The sequence below is a fragment of the Ambystoma mexicanum genome, chromosome 10, assembly GCF_040938575.1.
Source record: "Ambystoma mexicanum isolate Mex_15411 chromosome 10, UKY_AmexF1_1, whole genome shotgun sequence".
NCBI classification, from domain to species: domain Eukaryota; kingdom Metazoa; phylum Chordata; class Amphibia; order Caudata; family Ambystomatidae; genus Ambystoma; species Ambystoma mexicanum.
In genome coordinates, this window is record NC_090932.1 from 1,312,947,755 (window position 1) to 1,312,965,513 (window position 17,759).

Genomic DNA, 17,759 nt, shown 5'->3' on the forward strand with positions numbered 1-17,759 from the left:
TTTTTTCATTTTTTCCATAGAGTCCTCCACCGCTGCCAACATTACCACCGACCAGGACATCACGGCCAAGATCACCACCATTACCAGCTGTCCTAAAGAATGCCCCTGTTAGGACCCCTACTCCAAAAACGAGCAGTGTGGTGAAAAGAGTTACCCCTAACCGTCCAACTGGAAACTCCTTTAAACTGGCAACAGTGCTGCCAAGGGAGGTGGCAATCCAATCCAGGACCCAGCCCCGTATCACATCTAGTGAAAGAGTCAACAGCACTGTCATTGCAACACCTGCCAGAGCTGCGGCTTCAGTGAAAGGAACACCTCCTGCTACTCTACAAAATTCCAAGCGTGAAATCCACACTCCCAAAATCTTGAAAAATCTCTTGTCGAAAAAACCAGCACCAGTGAAGACACCTCAGGTGAGATCTATTTGATTCTGCAAAATATCCACTGTCAAGACTTTGGATACGGTTCTGTACTATATGCATATTTAGCCCTGAATTTGTACTATTAACACATCTAAGAAGCAGAACAATCCCTCAGATTATAGTGACATTGCATGGTCAAAATAGAGTTAGCTGTGATAATGAGCTACTCCCAATGGTTTTAGAAGCCAAGCTATTCCCCACATTTCTATGTGGAAAGTTGATCTGGCTGATTGTGCACTAATCGTACAGGTGGCTGATTTATCTTTGAGTTCACAATGCATACTGTGCTTTCTTAGAAAGATGTGCCCTCTTGACAGTCTTTCTAAAGATGTTATTTGACTTGAATAGGTGTGCTGAATGTTTGGCTACATGCAAGGAAAAAGAGCTTTGCACTGTGTTAGAGCAAAACGATGTGAGGCATTTACTGTTCTTTTCAGGCAATTCTTTTGTATGGTTTATAAAAATGGTGTCGTCGGAAACAGACGTCACTCAATCCTCTAAAACTTGATGTACATTCAAGATGCTCTGTGTGCTCAAGTTCTTGCATGAAGTTGGTTATGAAATCCCCTTTCACTCACTATATACTGTCCTACTACAGTCAGGGTCGTTTCCATGCCGTGCTGCTGAATCCAACCCATCATTGAAGATGGGTGTGTAGTGCATTGTGCTCTAATCTAGCTTTTTCTAGCACAGCACTATGCCCATAATCTGTGTGAAGTTTGTGGTCTATTGAGTTCAGAAAGATAAAAAAAATAGAAAACTGAAGCATTGGGCTGTCAACGCAATGGCTTCTTCTTGGGGCTTGGCTAGGGCTGGACATGAAGGACTTTGCATGGATAGTGAGACAGAGAAGTCTAAAATGGAGGAGACAACTACTTTCATCTGCAAGGGCGAGTATTAGTCACGATTGTATGCAGTACCCTTTGGGTGCACTACAATAACCTTGACCTCCTGGCAATAGGGAGCCAACCTTTGGTATAAGTCTGAACTAGACAGGTTGGTAGTGTGGTCGAGCAGCCAGGCTTATCTCAAGAGGGGTCAATGTGAGCGGTAATGTTGTGGCACAGAGTTTCACAGTAGCAGTTATTCAAATAAACACTTACACTCAAGGTTTCTTGATAAAACAATTATTGATTTATTTCAGTCAGTTGTAAAGCCTTCTTCAGAAGGGAGCAATATATGTAACAATTAAAATATATTTAAAAACACACACTTCCTACAGCCTCATGTGACTTAAATAGCTAGGACACTGTGGACATTGATTTATCATTAGTACATTTAGAGCAATACTGAGTCTGGTGTAAAAGATGCATTAGAGGAATAAAACAAAGGTTAACAAATAATTCACAAACGGGCAAGTACTTTAGAAAACCTTCCAATGGCAAATAAGTTTAACCCTTTCCTGGGGAAAAGATCAAGCACACAGTCTCCTCGGAGGACAGCCGCCCTGCTATGTGAGTGACGGCTAGGCTGCGAATGAATGGGAGAAACCTGCATAAAAGGCAAGGCATTTTGGCTTGGAAGGCAGAGTCGACCACTGGACAAAGGAATCCGAAGAAGAACTTCGAAGAGATGCCTGCTGCAACTCCTGGACCGCTGGTTTGCCTGGTGAAGCCCTGCTGCTGTGCTTAACCTCCAAATTCACCTCAACTAGAGAAGCCCTGCAACTGACAACTTCTCCCCTTGGGTTGGTGGGACCAATCAACCAAAGCAAACTCGTCTGACATCCTTTCGGAGCTGGCTGTACTTCCACTACTGCTGCAGGGACTGATTGCCAGGGAGAGGAACACCAGATCGAGTGCATCGTTTCTAAGTCAGACCCGACCTCCGGGAAGATCCTCCTGACTCCCATGAAGCAGGACTGACCAAGCCTGGGCTACCTCAACAGAGTGCTGAATCCCAGATGCAAGGAAAGTCCATTAAGGTATTCGAGAACCGCTGTGGTGCTGATTGCGAGAGATGCAAGGAGCTGAAACTTCAAAGTGCCGCTGATCTGAAGTTTGCCCATTGGTACTGCTGACTTTCCATTCGTAGTGCAGGAGTCCCCAAACATCCTTCCTCTTTTCCCCATGACTGAGGCCCAGGAATCGGGATCTGCAGACCTACACAGGAACAGAAACCAGCTGGATCCAGTTTTCTTCAAACCAAAGGTACTGTAAAACTAAGGGGACTTACCTCTTGTTGTGTAGCCTTGCTAGCTCTCAGTTGAGACTTGACTTGGTTACACTTGCAGAGTTGCTTGCAGCTTTGCCCCCACTCAAGCCCTTCAGTGATTTCCTTTCTGCAAACCTTTCTAAAACATTGTGCAAGACTTTTACTTACCTGCAAGAAGATCTTCAGCTTCCTTAGACTTTACTCAACTAACATTGGCTGTCCTGGCTCCCTGAGAGACTGGTCTTACCTCTGACTTTGTGCCTTTGCCTATCCCCTAGGAAAGGGTTAATTTACTTTGCATTGGAGGGTTCACAAAGTACTTACCTGCTTAAGAATATTTATTATCCATTGTTTTATTCCCTCATCTTTCCCCTTTTTGACACTAATCTCAGTATTGCTCTAAATGTGCCAGTGATAAATCAATGTCCACATGTCCTAGTTATTTGTCACCTGAGGGTGTACGAAGTGTCTGTGTGCCATCCACAATAGGTATCAACTGATTTAGTTGAACTGAGTGTGTATTTATTGAAGTATATTTATATTTCTTTTATTTTATTTACTTGTTTTTTTACCCACATTTTTTGATTTTACAAGATAAATTGTTGCAACTTTTCAGTTCTCAAATCATAGTTAAAAACGAAATCACACAAGATCCCCCGTGTAAGTGTCTTCTCTTTCCTCCCCTTTGTTCTTCAATTTATCATGGTAGTTTTGTAATTTTATGGAGTGCGCTCTGTAAAATGTTCATAGTGGCAATTGTCCATGAAGTTTTTTTGCTGCACATCAGACGGGCCCACCATGCTTCTACTTCGCAGAAAGATGTGAGGTGATATTATTGGGGCCAAGTATATTCGTCTGATAGATTGCGTCATAGGACATGTCATCAGTAGATGTTTCACCGACTCGATCTGTGCAGCGTCCTTGCATAATCTACTAGTATTTGTGGTTGCCAAACCACGCACAAACAATCTCATTCGTAGGAAGAAGATTTAACCTGGTTCTCAAAAAGGTTTGTCTTAAGTATTTATCTGGAAATCGCCTAAAGATTTACAAAGGTGGGTTCTGTTTATTTGTGGTCTCTGAAAGATGGGTTAGAAGTTTGTTTTTCCCAGCAAGTTCTATGGTCCTGATCCAATCCAAATCCTCCATTTTTCTTTTGATTCTTAAAGGATTTTGAGTCGGGTCTTCCTCTGTGCATGTAATTTCCTCCAGCTGTGCTTTTTTTCATTTGCCCATTTAGTGAGCATTTTGCAGCCTCCACTTTTGACTTTGTTGTTAATCAGCTGGTAAAGAAGGCTAACTCAACTGACTGTTAAATAAATGAATAATTGTTTAATCAAGAAACTGGTGGATATGTGTTTATTTAATTAACTGTCATTGTGAAACTCGGTGTTACAACCTTTAAGCTCACATTGACCCCTCTTGATATACGCCTGGCTGCTCACTCACTCTACCAACTTGTGTAGTACATGCTTATACCTTAGGTTGGGTTAACAATTGCCAAGAGGACAAGGCTGGTGCAGACTCCCACAGGGTACTGCATACAATCTTGCCTAACACCTCGCCTTCCACATTGAAGTGTCTTTCGCTGACTTCAAAGATTCTTGTTTCCTCTAAAACGTTCACGATGGTCCACCTCTGCAGGGCTTAGAACCTCTCACTACACAGTTCTCCTAGTCTCCCTCTGCCGGGATCAGACCTCTGACGATAAGGTTAAACACAAAGTTGCAAGGGGGACTCACTTCCCCAAGCTTAGTATACTTCGGATCTCCCTCAATAAGTACAAAGTATGTTCTGTATAACCTTTCCCTCCTTACAACTCAACATTGCAATGGTGATCACAAATAAGTGTTATCACTGTCCTTAATTGACGTCGCTCTATGTGCTGGAAAATGTATGTTAAGACAGTTTTTCTTAAATCCAACTAAGGGCTTAGTAAAACCATTCAACTGAAGCAGTACAAGACTCCACTCTTAGTATAAGGCTACCACCTGAATTCAGGGACACGTAGACCGAGCAGCCAGGCTTATTTTAGGATAGAGAGGGCTGTAGAATAAAGATTTTCCATAATAACTTACTAGAAAGTCTTACTTCTATTAAAGACAGAGGCAAGCATTATGCTTCTCTTTCTTTATTCCAAACACGTAAAGAAAGCTCAACAGCAAGATATTTTGATGTACCTGAGTGCAATCGGTGATATGCGTAAAAAAAGGTACACTAGAAAATATATAATAAAACACAATATAACACAATAAACAGATTAGACCATGTCCCCTAGTCTCTGGGGAAAACAAAAACTCCATTTCCCAGGGGACTTCCCTTAAATTTCAATCAGAGGTCACTAACATGTGACATTAGTCCTCCAATAGATATGCAGGTCTCCTCATAAACAGTCCTGAACATGATGTAACTTCCTCTTTCGAGGCTGCGAACTTGGCCGTACATAATTTGGTAAGTAGAATTGTAACTGTACCCATCTCATAGAAGAAAACGGAACCGAGCTGCAGGTCAGGCGGACTTGTCTGCAGGCGCTGTCAAGAGATAGATAAAAGACAAAAAATACTTTGTGCGTATGACAACCCTAGTCCCCTTTGTAGGGTGGGAGAGAAAATCATTGAGTTATTTAGAAAACATATACAAATTCCAAATCACCAATAATTCATAGCAATGTACATGATTACTATCAAGCGTGTTACGCGCTGCTATCTCTTTCTCTCGCTGGGTGGGATAATGCTCGCCTTCGTGCCTTTGATAGAATTAAGACTTTCTAGTAAGTTATTATGGAAAATCTTTATTCTATGTCAAGACTGGAGGCTCACATTATGCTTGTTTAAAGCTTACTTACCACGATAGATGCCGGCTGCTCTACCGTTTTCAGGTAGAATTGCTTAAATATTGATTTGCTTGTCCAGTCTGCCATCCACACGATGTCCTCTAGGTGAACTCCAGCTTGAAAGGCTTTGGAAGCCATGGCTTCTCTCACGGAGTGGGCTCCGAAGTGCACGGTATCTATCCCTGCTTGAGTTAGTCCAACATACCCAGCGTGCTAAAGTTGGAGCAGAAACTGCCTTGTGCGATTTACGCAGAGCTATCAATAGCTGCCCATTAGGAGAGGTCCTAAGCGGGGCTGTCATTCTTCGTAAACCTTCAAGCATTTAACCAAGCAAAGCTTGCGCTGGTCTCTAAAAGTAGGGTAAGAAATCACCCTAGAGTTGCATTTCGTCGTCCTGTGTATATGGAACACGATATCATCAGGAGAAAAAGTCCTGCCCGCTAGATCGAGAGCTCTGATGTCAGATGATACTCCTGCAGGAGACCAGGCAGAGTAGGGTAGCAAGTTTGCCGGATAGAGCCGTACGGGATAACTCCTCATTTTGCGGCCATGACAGGAAAAGATTCAACACTTTGTTAACGTCCCAAAGCTTGTTGTAGCGGGACGGAGGCGGGACTGTAAGTCTGATACCCTTGAGTAGTCTGCAAACGAGGTGATGCTCTCCTGCTGGGACCCCCTGATTGAGGTCATGTCCAGCAGAAATGGCTGAACGATGGGCGTTAACTGTCCTATAGGCGAGACCTCCTTTCAACTAAAGAAGCTAGGAAATTCAGGATTTCCTCCTATAGGTGCTGAAATTGGATGTATTCCTTTCCGTCAGCACCAGGTACTCCAGGTGCTCCAAGAGTTGAAATACCTCTCAGGGGCAGCAGGAGCCCAGCTTTCCTCGATGAGGCTGACCGCCATGCGTGACATGTCTTGAACTCTCCATCTTGACCTGAAATCCTCCAGGCCGCTAGGATCAGTGATCCACTGAGAAGAAGGGGGTGACACTGTCCTGACGGATCTAGTAGGAGATCCGGAAATTGGGGTAGAAGGATTGGAGAATCCGAGGAAAGTTCCAGAAGAACTGGATACCAGGTCTGAGATGTCCAGACCGGCGCTATGAGGACCAGATCCATACGCTCCTGGCGGGCCTTCACCAGGGTCCTCGATATCATGGTGAATGAAGGAAATGCATAATGTATTCCCTGGGTCCATTGTTGCAGAAATGAGTCTGTCGCAGCTGCTGCTGGATCCGGCCTCCAGCTGTTAAATACCGGTAGCTGGGTGTTGTCTGGAAGCAAAGAGGTCTAAGGACATAGGACCACAAATCCATAGGAGGCAGAGAGTTCTCTGTTGAGCCTCCAGTCGCTTTAATCTGTGGACTGACGGGAGTACTAGTCTGCTACCACATTTGTGAGGCCTGTGAGATACTCAACTGTGACTGAAATCTGATGTTCCAAACAGAAATGCCAAAAATCCTTGGCTTATTCTGCTAGAGGCATCGATTTGGTGCCCCCTAGATTATTGATGTACCTTACCGCGGAAATGTTGTCCATTTTCAGCAAGATACAAGAACTCCTTCTGCCTCTGGCAAAAGAGCGTACTGCAAAAGAGCCTGCGAGGATCTCCAGGCAGTTGATATGCATCTCCAGCTCCTGAGACCAAGTTCCTCCCGTGGTGACGGAGCCGCATCTCGCTCCGCAACCGGAGCGACTGGCATCTGACTTGATGACGATATCTGGGGTGGATCCGAAGATGGCTCTATTCTCGCCTGAGGTGATAGTGTAAGGCATTGGGAGTAAGAAAGGCTGCGCCTTCAGTGTTGACCCTTCAGTCTTTGTAATTCTCGGTAGTGAAGGAGACTGGGAAATATCACCTGGATGGAGGAGGATAGTAAGCCTTTTACTCTTGCTAACTCCCAAAGAGAAAAGAAACTCCTCTGCAGCAGTCTGTGGATCTCCCGTTTGGTGGAGTGAATCTTGGCCGCTGGGAGGCGGAATTGGGAATTCTGAGTATCCACCACGAATCCCAGAAATTCCAGGTTCATGGATGGATAAAGAATGGACTTTTCCCAGTTTATGAGAAAGCTGAGGCTGTGCAGTAAGTCTATGGCTAGCCTGGTCTGCCGCTGAACTAGCTCTTGTGATTGAGCCATAAAGATGATGTCGTCCATTATAAGTCGGACACCTTGTTCTCTTAGATGGGCTACTATTGGCCTTAGAAGCTTGGTAAAGGCCCAAGGTGCTGAGGAAAGCCCGAAAGGTAGACTTGTGAACTCCCAGTCTCGTTGTCTCCATGAAAATCTCAGATAACCTACGTGTGCCTGGTGAATGGGCACTGCGAGGTAAGCATCCTTCAGGTCTAGACGCATGACCCACTCGTTCAGTCTCAGGATGTCCCTGAGCGTGTGTATTCCTCCCATCTTGAAATGGCGGTAAACGATGAACTCGTTGAGAGCTCTTAAGTTTATTACTGGCCACACCTTTTGTTTTCTGCGTACCAGAAATATGGGGCTGAAGAAACCTCATTGACTTGAGATGGGGCGAATCGCTTGCTTTTGGTATAAGCTGTGTATCTCGTTGTCTAATGCTATTTGATCTCTCGGACGTCACTATAGGTGCAGGGCGGCAGACTAACGGGCTGCGCGAAAAACTCTAGGCGCAGACCCCGAGCTTTGTCCCTGACCCAGGCATCTCCTGACAAGGTATCTCAAGCTCTCGCAAAGATAGCTAACCTCCCTCTATAGGCGTTTGGGGCGCAGGAGCTGTTATGAGTACACTGACCTGAAGATTGTTGCTGGGCTGGATATTTAGCCGCTCTTCTCCAGGTACGCCCTCTTCCACGTCCTCTTAAAGGAAAGAAGGTATCAGTGCGTTCTTGCCAGGCGTTCTGCTGGCCCCTGGAGTGTTGAGGTTTTCTATCGAAGAAATAACGGCCGGAGGAGCGACCTCGACCTCGTCAGGCCCTGGAGAAAATTTTAGAAGCGAAGACTCTTGTTGGAGGCCTGAGCTTTGTATAATGCGATGAAGGTACCGACATCTCCTTCATGAAAGGATCCCCAAAAAAGTAGGCCCTGAGCAGCAGCACCTGACTCTGTGTCTGCAAATTCACTCAACATGGCATCGATTTTAAACAGGATGCCTTTACGATGCTCAGTTGATATAGCACAACTAGCATTTCCTAGAAGACAGATGGCCCGCTGTGCCCAGCCCGAGAGAATCACCGGGTCAATGGGGTCGGTTGTCTCGATGGTTGCTTCCACAGGTCCAAGATCTTAGCTAGTGGACCAGTAACATCCAGAACCTTGTCCTGACAGGACTTCCAGGCGCGGCCTATGCCTTTCCTAGGGTCCTTCACATTTTTGCCCAAAAATGTAATCATTTTCGAGTCTAGCTCCGGGGTTAGGGCCACGTTGTCTGGAATTTCTGGACAGAGGCATTCGGCCCAGAGTCTAGCTCTGACCTCTTTATCGAGGGGCTTGCGTAGTCTGGTAAAGATGTATTTAGTTGTCCTAGAAGACGGCTCCCAGTCAGTGCATCTGGGATGTATTAGATCCTCAGGCGCGAACATCCCCTTTGAATGAGACTTAGTCCCGACTGTCTTCTTGGGGATGGGGGCTGCCACAATCCCCGAGCTTGAGGGCTACGAACCCACTATTTCAATGTCCTCCTCAGAGGAGGTGTAAGAGTGATCAGCGTCATACACGCCTCTGTTCTGGTAGTCATCCATGCCCTGTCTATCTCCCTCCGGGCTTGAGGGTCTAGTACCCCTGTTGTCCTCCGCTGGTTAAGAGGGTTCATCATGGGAAGGGGTTACGTTCCAATTCATAAAGGCTCTTTTTAGCCTGGAGAAGGCGTCCGATACGGCAGCAGTGGCAGGTTCTGGCTGGCTTGGGGGGGGGGTGGGTCGTAGAGCTTCTGCTCTTGCGAGCCGGATTACATCCCCCTTCTGTAAGGTGCTTCCTTTTTTGGGTCTTTTTCCTCCCTGGTGGTGAGGTTTCTCGCATGTGCTCCTCCATAGTATCCAGACGCTGCTGGATAGGTAGGAGCATATCAGTTACGGCCTTTTTAATGCTGGTCTCAAAAGAAGAACCCAGCACCTTCTGCGGGCTATTTGCCATTGCCACTTCGTCAACATAGCAAGTATCTTCCTCACATTCAGACCAAGCTTGATCTGATTGGAGTACTGTGCTGCCATTCTCAATTATGCACCTTTTTACCTTTTTTTTTTCTTTTTCCTTTTTATGCTTTCTGGGCTTACTGGACACCTTCTCTCTAGCCCAGCAGTAAGGGTAGTGAAGCTGAGATGATCCTCTTATAGGATCTGTCCCCTTACAGTTCGATTGCTTTTCTTCTCTTCCCCCCCCCCTTTTTTTTATTTATTTTTTTAAAAATAAGTTCAATATTGATCAGCAGAGCGTTGTTACATGCGTGCTCCCCGACCCCAGCAGGAAGCAGGTGGCGTCGGAGAGTAACAAAGTAATAAATCAGAGCCACAAAGCGGGCAAAGTCAATAACGGACAAGTTACAAACTTGAGAAACATATACTATTAAGTTAAAAAAAATATAGCTGATGATATTTCAATTAATAATATAAACTCTTCATAAACAGTACTGAACATTAAATGTACTTATCTTTTGCTGTGAGCAGCAAAGAAAGAGGAAGTGACACCATGTTCATGACTGTTTATGAGATGGCCTGTATACCTATTGGAGAACTAATGTCACATGTTAGTGACCTATGAATGAACTTTAAGGGATGTCCCCTGGGAAATGGAGTTTTTGTTTTCCCCAGAGACTAAGGGACATGGTCTAATCAGTTTATTGTGTTTTATTATATATTTTTTAGTGTACCTTTTTTACGCTTATCACCTATTGCGCTCAGGTACATAAAAATATCTTGCTGCTGAGCTTTCTTTACGTTTTTGGAATAAAGAAAGCGAAGCATAATGTGAGCCTCCGGTCTTGACATAGAATCAGTACAAATGGAATTGTAATACAAATGGTCCAAAGAAACACTGAAACACTATGTATTGTAAAAAATAAATGGTTTATTGAAATACAAATAGGCCTAGATAAATCTTGGGGTAAATGAGTACTATCACATATTATATATGACCACAATTATAAAAACACAACACTATGCTTGAAGGTACATGGGCCAAAGGATATAACCTTATTTAGAACACCCAGCAGTAGTTCTAGGGAAGTCAATCCTTTTCATACACATTCGGTATAGGTCACACCTATTCTTGGGGTGTAAAAACCAATGGTTACTTTCAGATTACATTCAGTAATTCAAGGGTAGTAGACACTACCATTTGTACCGTGACACTCGGCAACAAATTGCATAACCAGTCAACTGGACAAGCTAACTCCAGGCAAGTAAAACCCAAATACTTTTTCAAGGAGCTATCAGCAACTTGGGGCAGGTGTAAACCTAAGACTGTTCTTATGTCAGTCTAAAACAGACCAGGGAAAGCAAAACCCAATGTTACACTTTATGAATGACTCAAAGTTATTGTAGGTAGGTAAAACCTAATGCAGACCTAGTCTGGAAAGGCTAACAGCAATTCAGTGGAAGCAAGACCCAGTTGGGGAACACTCATACAATTATCCTAACAGGACTGCAAAAGTGAAACCAACAGGATTACTTTTGGGAAGAGGCACAACCAAATCACAGGTGAGTAATATACGCTTCGATCAACTTTCGGTTAGAATGGCGAAACAGTTTCTAAGGAAAGAAAGATGTTGCATATACTTTTCAGAATAGTGCAACACACATTCAAGGTAAGTAAGAACATTTGTAACTGTTCACTCTCATTTTGTTACTAACCAACTTCTTTTGCAAGTAAGTCACTTTTAAACACTTCTCTTTTCTAGGCAAAAGGCCCAGTCCTTTAAAAGTATTTATTCTTGGAGCATGAGTGTTCTCAGTGGCAGAAAGGGGGGTCACTATGGTCTAGTGTCCAACAAGCAGTGTCAGGAAAGGTTCTTAAGTAGAAAAAGTCTGAGGAATACTGTTTTAACAGGTGAGTATTTTACTTTAGAGTTCGTTGAGGGTCTTAACAGAAGACCGCATAGGAGGATTCCAGCAGTGAGCCTGGGTGAACTGGACGAGAGGCCTCCCAAACACAAAAACCACCCCAAAACTACATGGGAATCACAAGAGACTTAAGGTAAATAAATACCCAAGCCAGCACAGTACCTTTAGTACAGAAGAATATTTTGCAGCAGGAGTACTTCAGGATCTGCAGCCAAAAACCCATCTGTGGATTCCTTGTCGTGGTGACTGAAAACAGGACCTTGGAAGACACTTTGCAGCAGAGATCAATGGGGAAGGCTCTAGGCTGGGTTTTCCTCATGGCTGGATGCGGCTCTGTGGATTTTGCACATTTTTTTGGGGCACAGAAGAAGACAGAATTTTGCCAGTCGGATTCTCGTTGTTACAAAGGTCCAGCACTCTGGTGAGTTGGCTTTTCTGACTTGATTTGTGTCTCTGGAGATCCAGCAGGATGCCCACAAAGTTTCAGCGAGATTCGGAATTCTGAAGACAGTGCACCGCACAATGGCTCGTGGTGCCAGGGTGTTAGGCAAGATTTGGAGCAGTACCCTTTGGGTGCACTACAACAACCTTGACCACCTGGCAATAGGAACTCAACCTTTGGTATAAGTTTGTACTACACAGGTTGGTAGTGTGGCTGAGCAGCCAGGCTTATCTCAGGAGGGGTCACTGTGAGCAGTAGGGGAGTTACACAGGGATTCACAGTGACACGTATACAAATAAACTTTTGCACTCAAGCTTTCTTGATTAAACAGTTATTAATGTATTTAACAGCCAGTTTGAATAAGCATTCTTCAGATCGGGCAATATAATAGCAACACACAAATACACTCCAAAGTACACACTCTTAATTTCTCTAAATCAGCAAATACCAATTTTAGATGGCACACAGACGCTTCCTACATCCTCGGATGACTTTAATAACTAGGACACTGTGGACATTAATGTATCACTGGTACATTTAGAGCAATACTGAGATGAATGTTATAGTCAAGAGATTTCAGATTAAATCGAGAGATCACACAAATATTCTGAGGCAGGTAAGCACTTTTGAACCCCCCTCCCCCCCACTCCAGTGCAAAGTATATTAACCTTTTCCTGGAGGGAAGGTAAGGCACACGCAGAGCAGAGAAGAGTCATTCAGGGAGCCATGCCAGCCAATGTCAATTGGGCAAAAGTCTAGGGGAGCTGAAGCACTTCTTGCAGGTAAGTAAAAGTCTTGCACAATGTTTTAGAAGTCGTTTGTAGAAAAAGTTGAATCAAGTATGGCCACAAGCTGGGAGGTTTGTGAGTTGTAGAAGATGCAAGCAACTCTACAGAGGTAAGCAAGACAAGTCTCAACTGAGATCAAGTAAGGCTACAAGACAAGAGGTAAGTTCTCTTACACTGTACAGTACCTTTGGTTAGAAGAAATGGTTCCAGCTGGCTTCTGTTCCTGTATGGCTCTGGTAGATCCTGTTGTTCCTGGGCCTCAGTCATGGGGACACGAGTGAGGACTTCTCGGGACTCCTACAACACAACGGGACGGTCAGCGGCGGAAAAGGACCAACTTCTAGTCAGCTCCACTTTGTGGTTTCAGCTCCTTGTGTCTCAGCAAATAGCACCACTGCGGTCTCACTGATAGCATTCTGGAATTTCCTCGCATCTGGGGTCCAGCACTCTGTTGTGGTGGCTCTGGCTTGGTCAGTCCTGCTTACTGCAAGTCCGGAGGATCTTCCACCTGGGGTCCGTCTTAAGTGATGCACTCTGTTTGGTGTTCCACTCCCTGGCGCTTCGGTTCCAGCAGCTGCAGCAGTGGAAGTACAGGCAGTTGCGACAGAATGTCCAAACGAGTTCACTGTAGAGTTGATTGGTCCCACCAACTCAAGGGGAGAAGTCGTCCTTGCAGGGCTTTGAAGCGATTTTGGAGCTTCTGGACAGCCGCAGGGTAAACCAACGGTCCAGGAGTTGCAGCAGGTGTCTCTTCCAAGTTCTTCTTCGGATTCCTTCGTCCAGTGGTCGACTCTGCCTTCCAAGCCAAAAAGCCTGGCCTTTTATGCAGGTTTCTCCCATTCATTCCAGTCTAGCTGTCACTGACACAGCAGGGTGGCTGTCCTGGTCAGACAGCCAGCCGGCCAATCACCTTTTAGGTGCATTCCTGTAACAAAGGGATTAAATACAAGGAGTTTTGGGCACCTCCGTCACTTCCTGCCCCAGCCAGACATACTGGAACCAGAGGCTTCACTCGTGAATCCCGCCAAAGACAAAACTAACAAAGGGACCAAGCCAGGTTTGGCGCGCAGAGTAAATCTCAAGAAGGATCTTTCCAACAAGAAATGGCAAAAAAAGACCGGGGCCATTTTTACAAAATGGGCACTCATGGGTGCTTTACTGCAACTCCGAAACGCAGCCCGCAGTAAAAACACACAATGGTAGTAAAAAGTAAACCACTGCCACCAGCCATTAATTGTAGAAAGGGTAGCATAAAAATGTTACATGAGAAGCTAGACAAAGGGGAATACTAAGTAACCCCTCCATCACCCTATTGTAAGATCATGTGTGCTGGGTCTAGAAAGTTACAATCGTAAGTAAAGTCAATTTCACTTTACTGCTCTTGGAAACAGTAGTTTATCAAGAGAAGGCATTTAAACTTTTGGGAAATATACAAGACTTCCCTGTGCCACTGCACTGAAGGTGCTGTGTGTCACAGTGCAAAGATGATGCCTATGGAGTTTGTCGGACTCAAAAAACAAAAAAACAGAGTTCAAAATCACATTAAAATACATAAGAGAGTGGAAAAAGAGTCTCACTCTCTCCAGGTTAAAAAAAATGAAGTCCTCAAAATCCGGCAAAGTTGAGACCTAAGTGGAGATCCAAGGTGGAGGGAATTAGCACATTTCTGAGAATTCTCCCTAACAGTCTCTCGGGCTCTGGATAAGGGTCGTCATTTTTCAGAGTCCCCAGGTCGATTGGAAGGAAGGGCTACAGCAGGCTCAGGTTACAAAGCAGGCTCTGTGGTTGCTGGAAATTATCTTAGCCGCTTTTCCTTCATCATACTCTCCGGTTTTGGTTCCAGTGGTTGACTTGTCTTCAGCTTTCGGGTTCTGAGTATTTAACAGGAATTACAACACAACTTCTGCATTCTCTCCCTGCATTTTACATCAAGGGGTGGTCTGGTTGTCCAATCAGGACAGCCAGCCCCCACTCTGGGATTTGTCCCCATTCAGGCAAGGAGGAAGACAAAGTGGTGTGCAGTGTTTGGACTCCTCCCTCGCTTCCTGCCTTCACAGACAGACTGGAGCCTGGGCGGGGACTCCAAGGGACTCCCGCCGAAGATAAAAATCACACAAAGGAATTTCCCATCCTGGATGTCCGGGAAGGAAGAAAGAAAGACGAGAAACGCTGAAATGGCAAAAAACAAGACAGCTGCCATTTTGGTACAATGAGCACCCTTGGGTGCCTTTACTTCAGCTGTGAACACAGCCCGCTGTAAATGTGCACCGAATTAGTAAAAGGTATCACTGCCACCAGCCATTGAAGGTTAGCTTGTCACTGTAACAGAATTGTTACAGTTTTAGTGTAAAAGGGGATACATTGTATCTCCCGAGCACTCTGCATAAGTCGGGGTCTACTGGTTTCACCAAATAAAATGTAAAAGAGATTCAAATATCCTTTCTACCCATGGGGACTGTAGTTCTCAAGTTTAGCCAGAGAAAGTTAAAAGGGGAGCCCCCAGGGCAACCTAGCCCTTATTGCCAAAATGTTGTCAGAGGATGACTTTCAAAAGACACTATGGAGAGTCTAGAAAATGACACCCATTATAAGAGTAAAAGACTGAGTGTGGAAAAAGGTTCCCACTCACTGAGGTATAAGGAAAAATAATCCACCAGTAAAGCAAAAGGTTCTGGGTTTGACACAGGTCTGGAAGATTTACCATTACTATGAAAATCTTACCCGACACTCATCCTTCCCAGACTAACGAACAGGAAGATCTAATCCTCACCAGGGTGGATTTCATGTTTAAAGTCAGTTAAACTGTTTTCTGAGTCCACCAGTAATGTTTTTGTAACCCTTGCTGTGATACTTTAATATTAGGTATCATTTGCAAACTATATGACCTGCAAGTATTGTTGAGCACTTTGCTCTTGTCTATGGTATAGGGGATCTGATTTAACAGTACCTCAGAAGTTGTGACAACTTTTGAACCTACAATAGGCGTTTTAAAGGGGTTCTTACAAAGAAATCCCTTGGATTTAGAGGTGTTTCCATGATTCCTCACCACCTCTTTCACAGGAGCATGTTGGGTCTTGGGTATCTTAGTTGGAGGGGTTGTGGCAAAGGTACATGCTTCCACTTAAATCTGGTCTTACCTTGGCTAGGGGTTTCCCCTCTAACACTAGGATGTACAAGGGGGCCTTCTGTTAGGCAAGAATTGATGTAGTAACACTGTGTGAGACTACACAACACTTGCCCTTTTGGTATTAGGTAACCCACCCTTTGGTATAGCGCTGTACTACACAAGTTGGTAGTGTGACCTATCTCAAGAAGGGTAAATGTAAGCTGTAGCAATGAAATTAGCAAATACAAGTAGCCAAGTAAAACTTACAGTCAAGGTTTCAGTTATAAATAGTTATTTATTTTACATCGGTTTTTAAATCCACGTTCTTTAAAAAGGACAAGATATGTAACAATCAAATATACTTTAAAATACTTTTCCTGAATCAGCACAAGTTTAGTGGATACTCTTATAGATAGATGCTTTTTACACACTTCCTACACCCGGAGGTGACTTCATTCACAAGGACAGTATCGGCATTTATATATCACTAGTACACTTTGCAGATTCTGAGGTTGCCGAAAGGAAAGGTTAAAGGAAGGAAAAAGGCTGTCAGGGCATGTGAGTATACTTAAATATTCCAATGAAGTCTAGACAAAACCTTTCCCAGCAATAACATTCTAAAAACAAGTTATCACATCGGCGGGACAGAAAATATCAAAGTCCATGAACTAGAAGAGTCTGCAGGGTGCCTAAGACCGCCAAAGTCAATTAGAGCACAGTCTACGGAGCTGAGGCACTTTTGTAGTTAATAAAAGTCTTGCACAAAGTGAGTTTTGTATACCTCACTTGTGGGGTTAAAAGCTGTTACACTTATGCAAAGCAGAGCTGAAATCAACTCTAGCAAAAGTAGCCACTACAAGTCTCAACCGAGAAGAGCAAACCTAAAGACACTGAGGTAAATACCCCAAGTCTGAACAGTACCTCTGGTTTGAAGAAGAGTGGTCCAGCTGGATTCTGTCCTGTTGCAGTGATGCAGATCTTGGGTTCTTGAGCCTCAGTCGTGGGGACAAAGAGGGAGGATGTCTGGCGAACTCCTGCGGCAGCAATTTGGAGGTTGTTGGCAGCTACGGGCTCTTTTCGGATCAGTGGCCCTTCGCGATTTCAGCATGCGTTCGGTAAACAGCACCACCGCGGATCTTGGATACCGGTTGGGCTTCCTTCAGTCCTGCACTCTGGTGAGGGGGACTCGAGCTCTGGTCGTCTTGCTTCTTGAGGACCCTTACGAGACTCCTGGAGATTCTGGCCGGATTGCAGACGTTGCACTCGACTATGGATTTCTCGAACCCTAGCACTCGGTACCTGCAGCAGCAAAGAAGTACAGCCAGTCGGGGAAGTTGATCCAGTAGAGTTTGTCTCTGGGTTAGTTGGTCCCTCTAACCCAAGGGAAGAAGTTGTCCCTTCCGGAGCTTCTCTTGTCGATCAGAAAAGGGGAGTTTTCCAGGGCTTCACCGGGTGTTAGGCAAAGTGTGCATGCAGTACCCTCTGGGACAACTACACACAACTATGACTACAGGTGTGAGCAAAACCAACCTTTGGGATAAATCTGTACCACACAGTTTTTAGTAGCGAGCTGAGCAGCCAGGCTTATCTCAAGAGGGAATGTGAGCTTGTAAGGGTGTTACACAGAGCTCTACAATCGCAGGTATTCAGATAGACACTTATACTCAAGGTTTCTTGGTAAAACACTTCTTAATCTATTACACAGTCAGTTAGAAAACATTCACTAAAAGGAAGCAATCAATATCACACAAAAATATACTACGGTTCTTCATATTATTCGGTTCTATGACATTTAAACTACTTGGAAATAGGAGCAAAATGGCATTCAGAGCATTTGAAGTAGGAGCAAAAAGGCATGTGATAATAAAACGAATATTACAGTTACTCTAAAACATTGTAAATAGTTTGAGTTCACCAAAGGAGTTGATTCAATGCAATAGGCAGGGCAAAGTCAATGGGCTAGTGTCTTGTATAGGTAAAAACG

General features: G+C 44.5%; 1 protein-coding gene across 2 annotated transcripts in view; it reads left to right on the plus strand.

Moving 5' to 3' along the window:
* Positions 1-17,759, plus strand: part of MORC2 (MORC family CW-type zinc finger 2) — a 959,542-nt gene that overhangs the window by 645,972 nt on the left and 295,811 nt on the right. For both annotated transcript variants that reach the window (XM_069619348.1, XM_069619349.1), the window contains exon 20: positions 21-413. In XM_069619348.1, the coding sequence (XP_069475449.1) occupies positions 21-413 (393 nt within the window). The remainder of the gene's footprint in view (positions 1-20; positions 414-17,759) is intronic.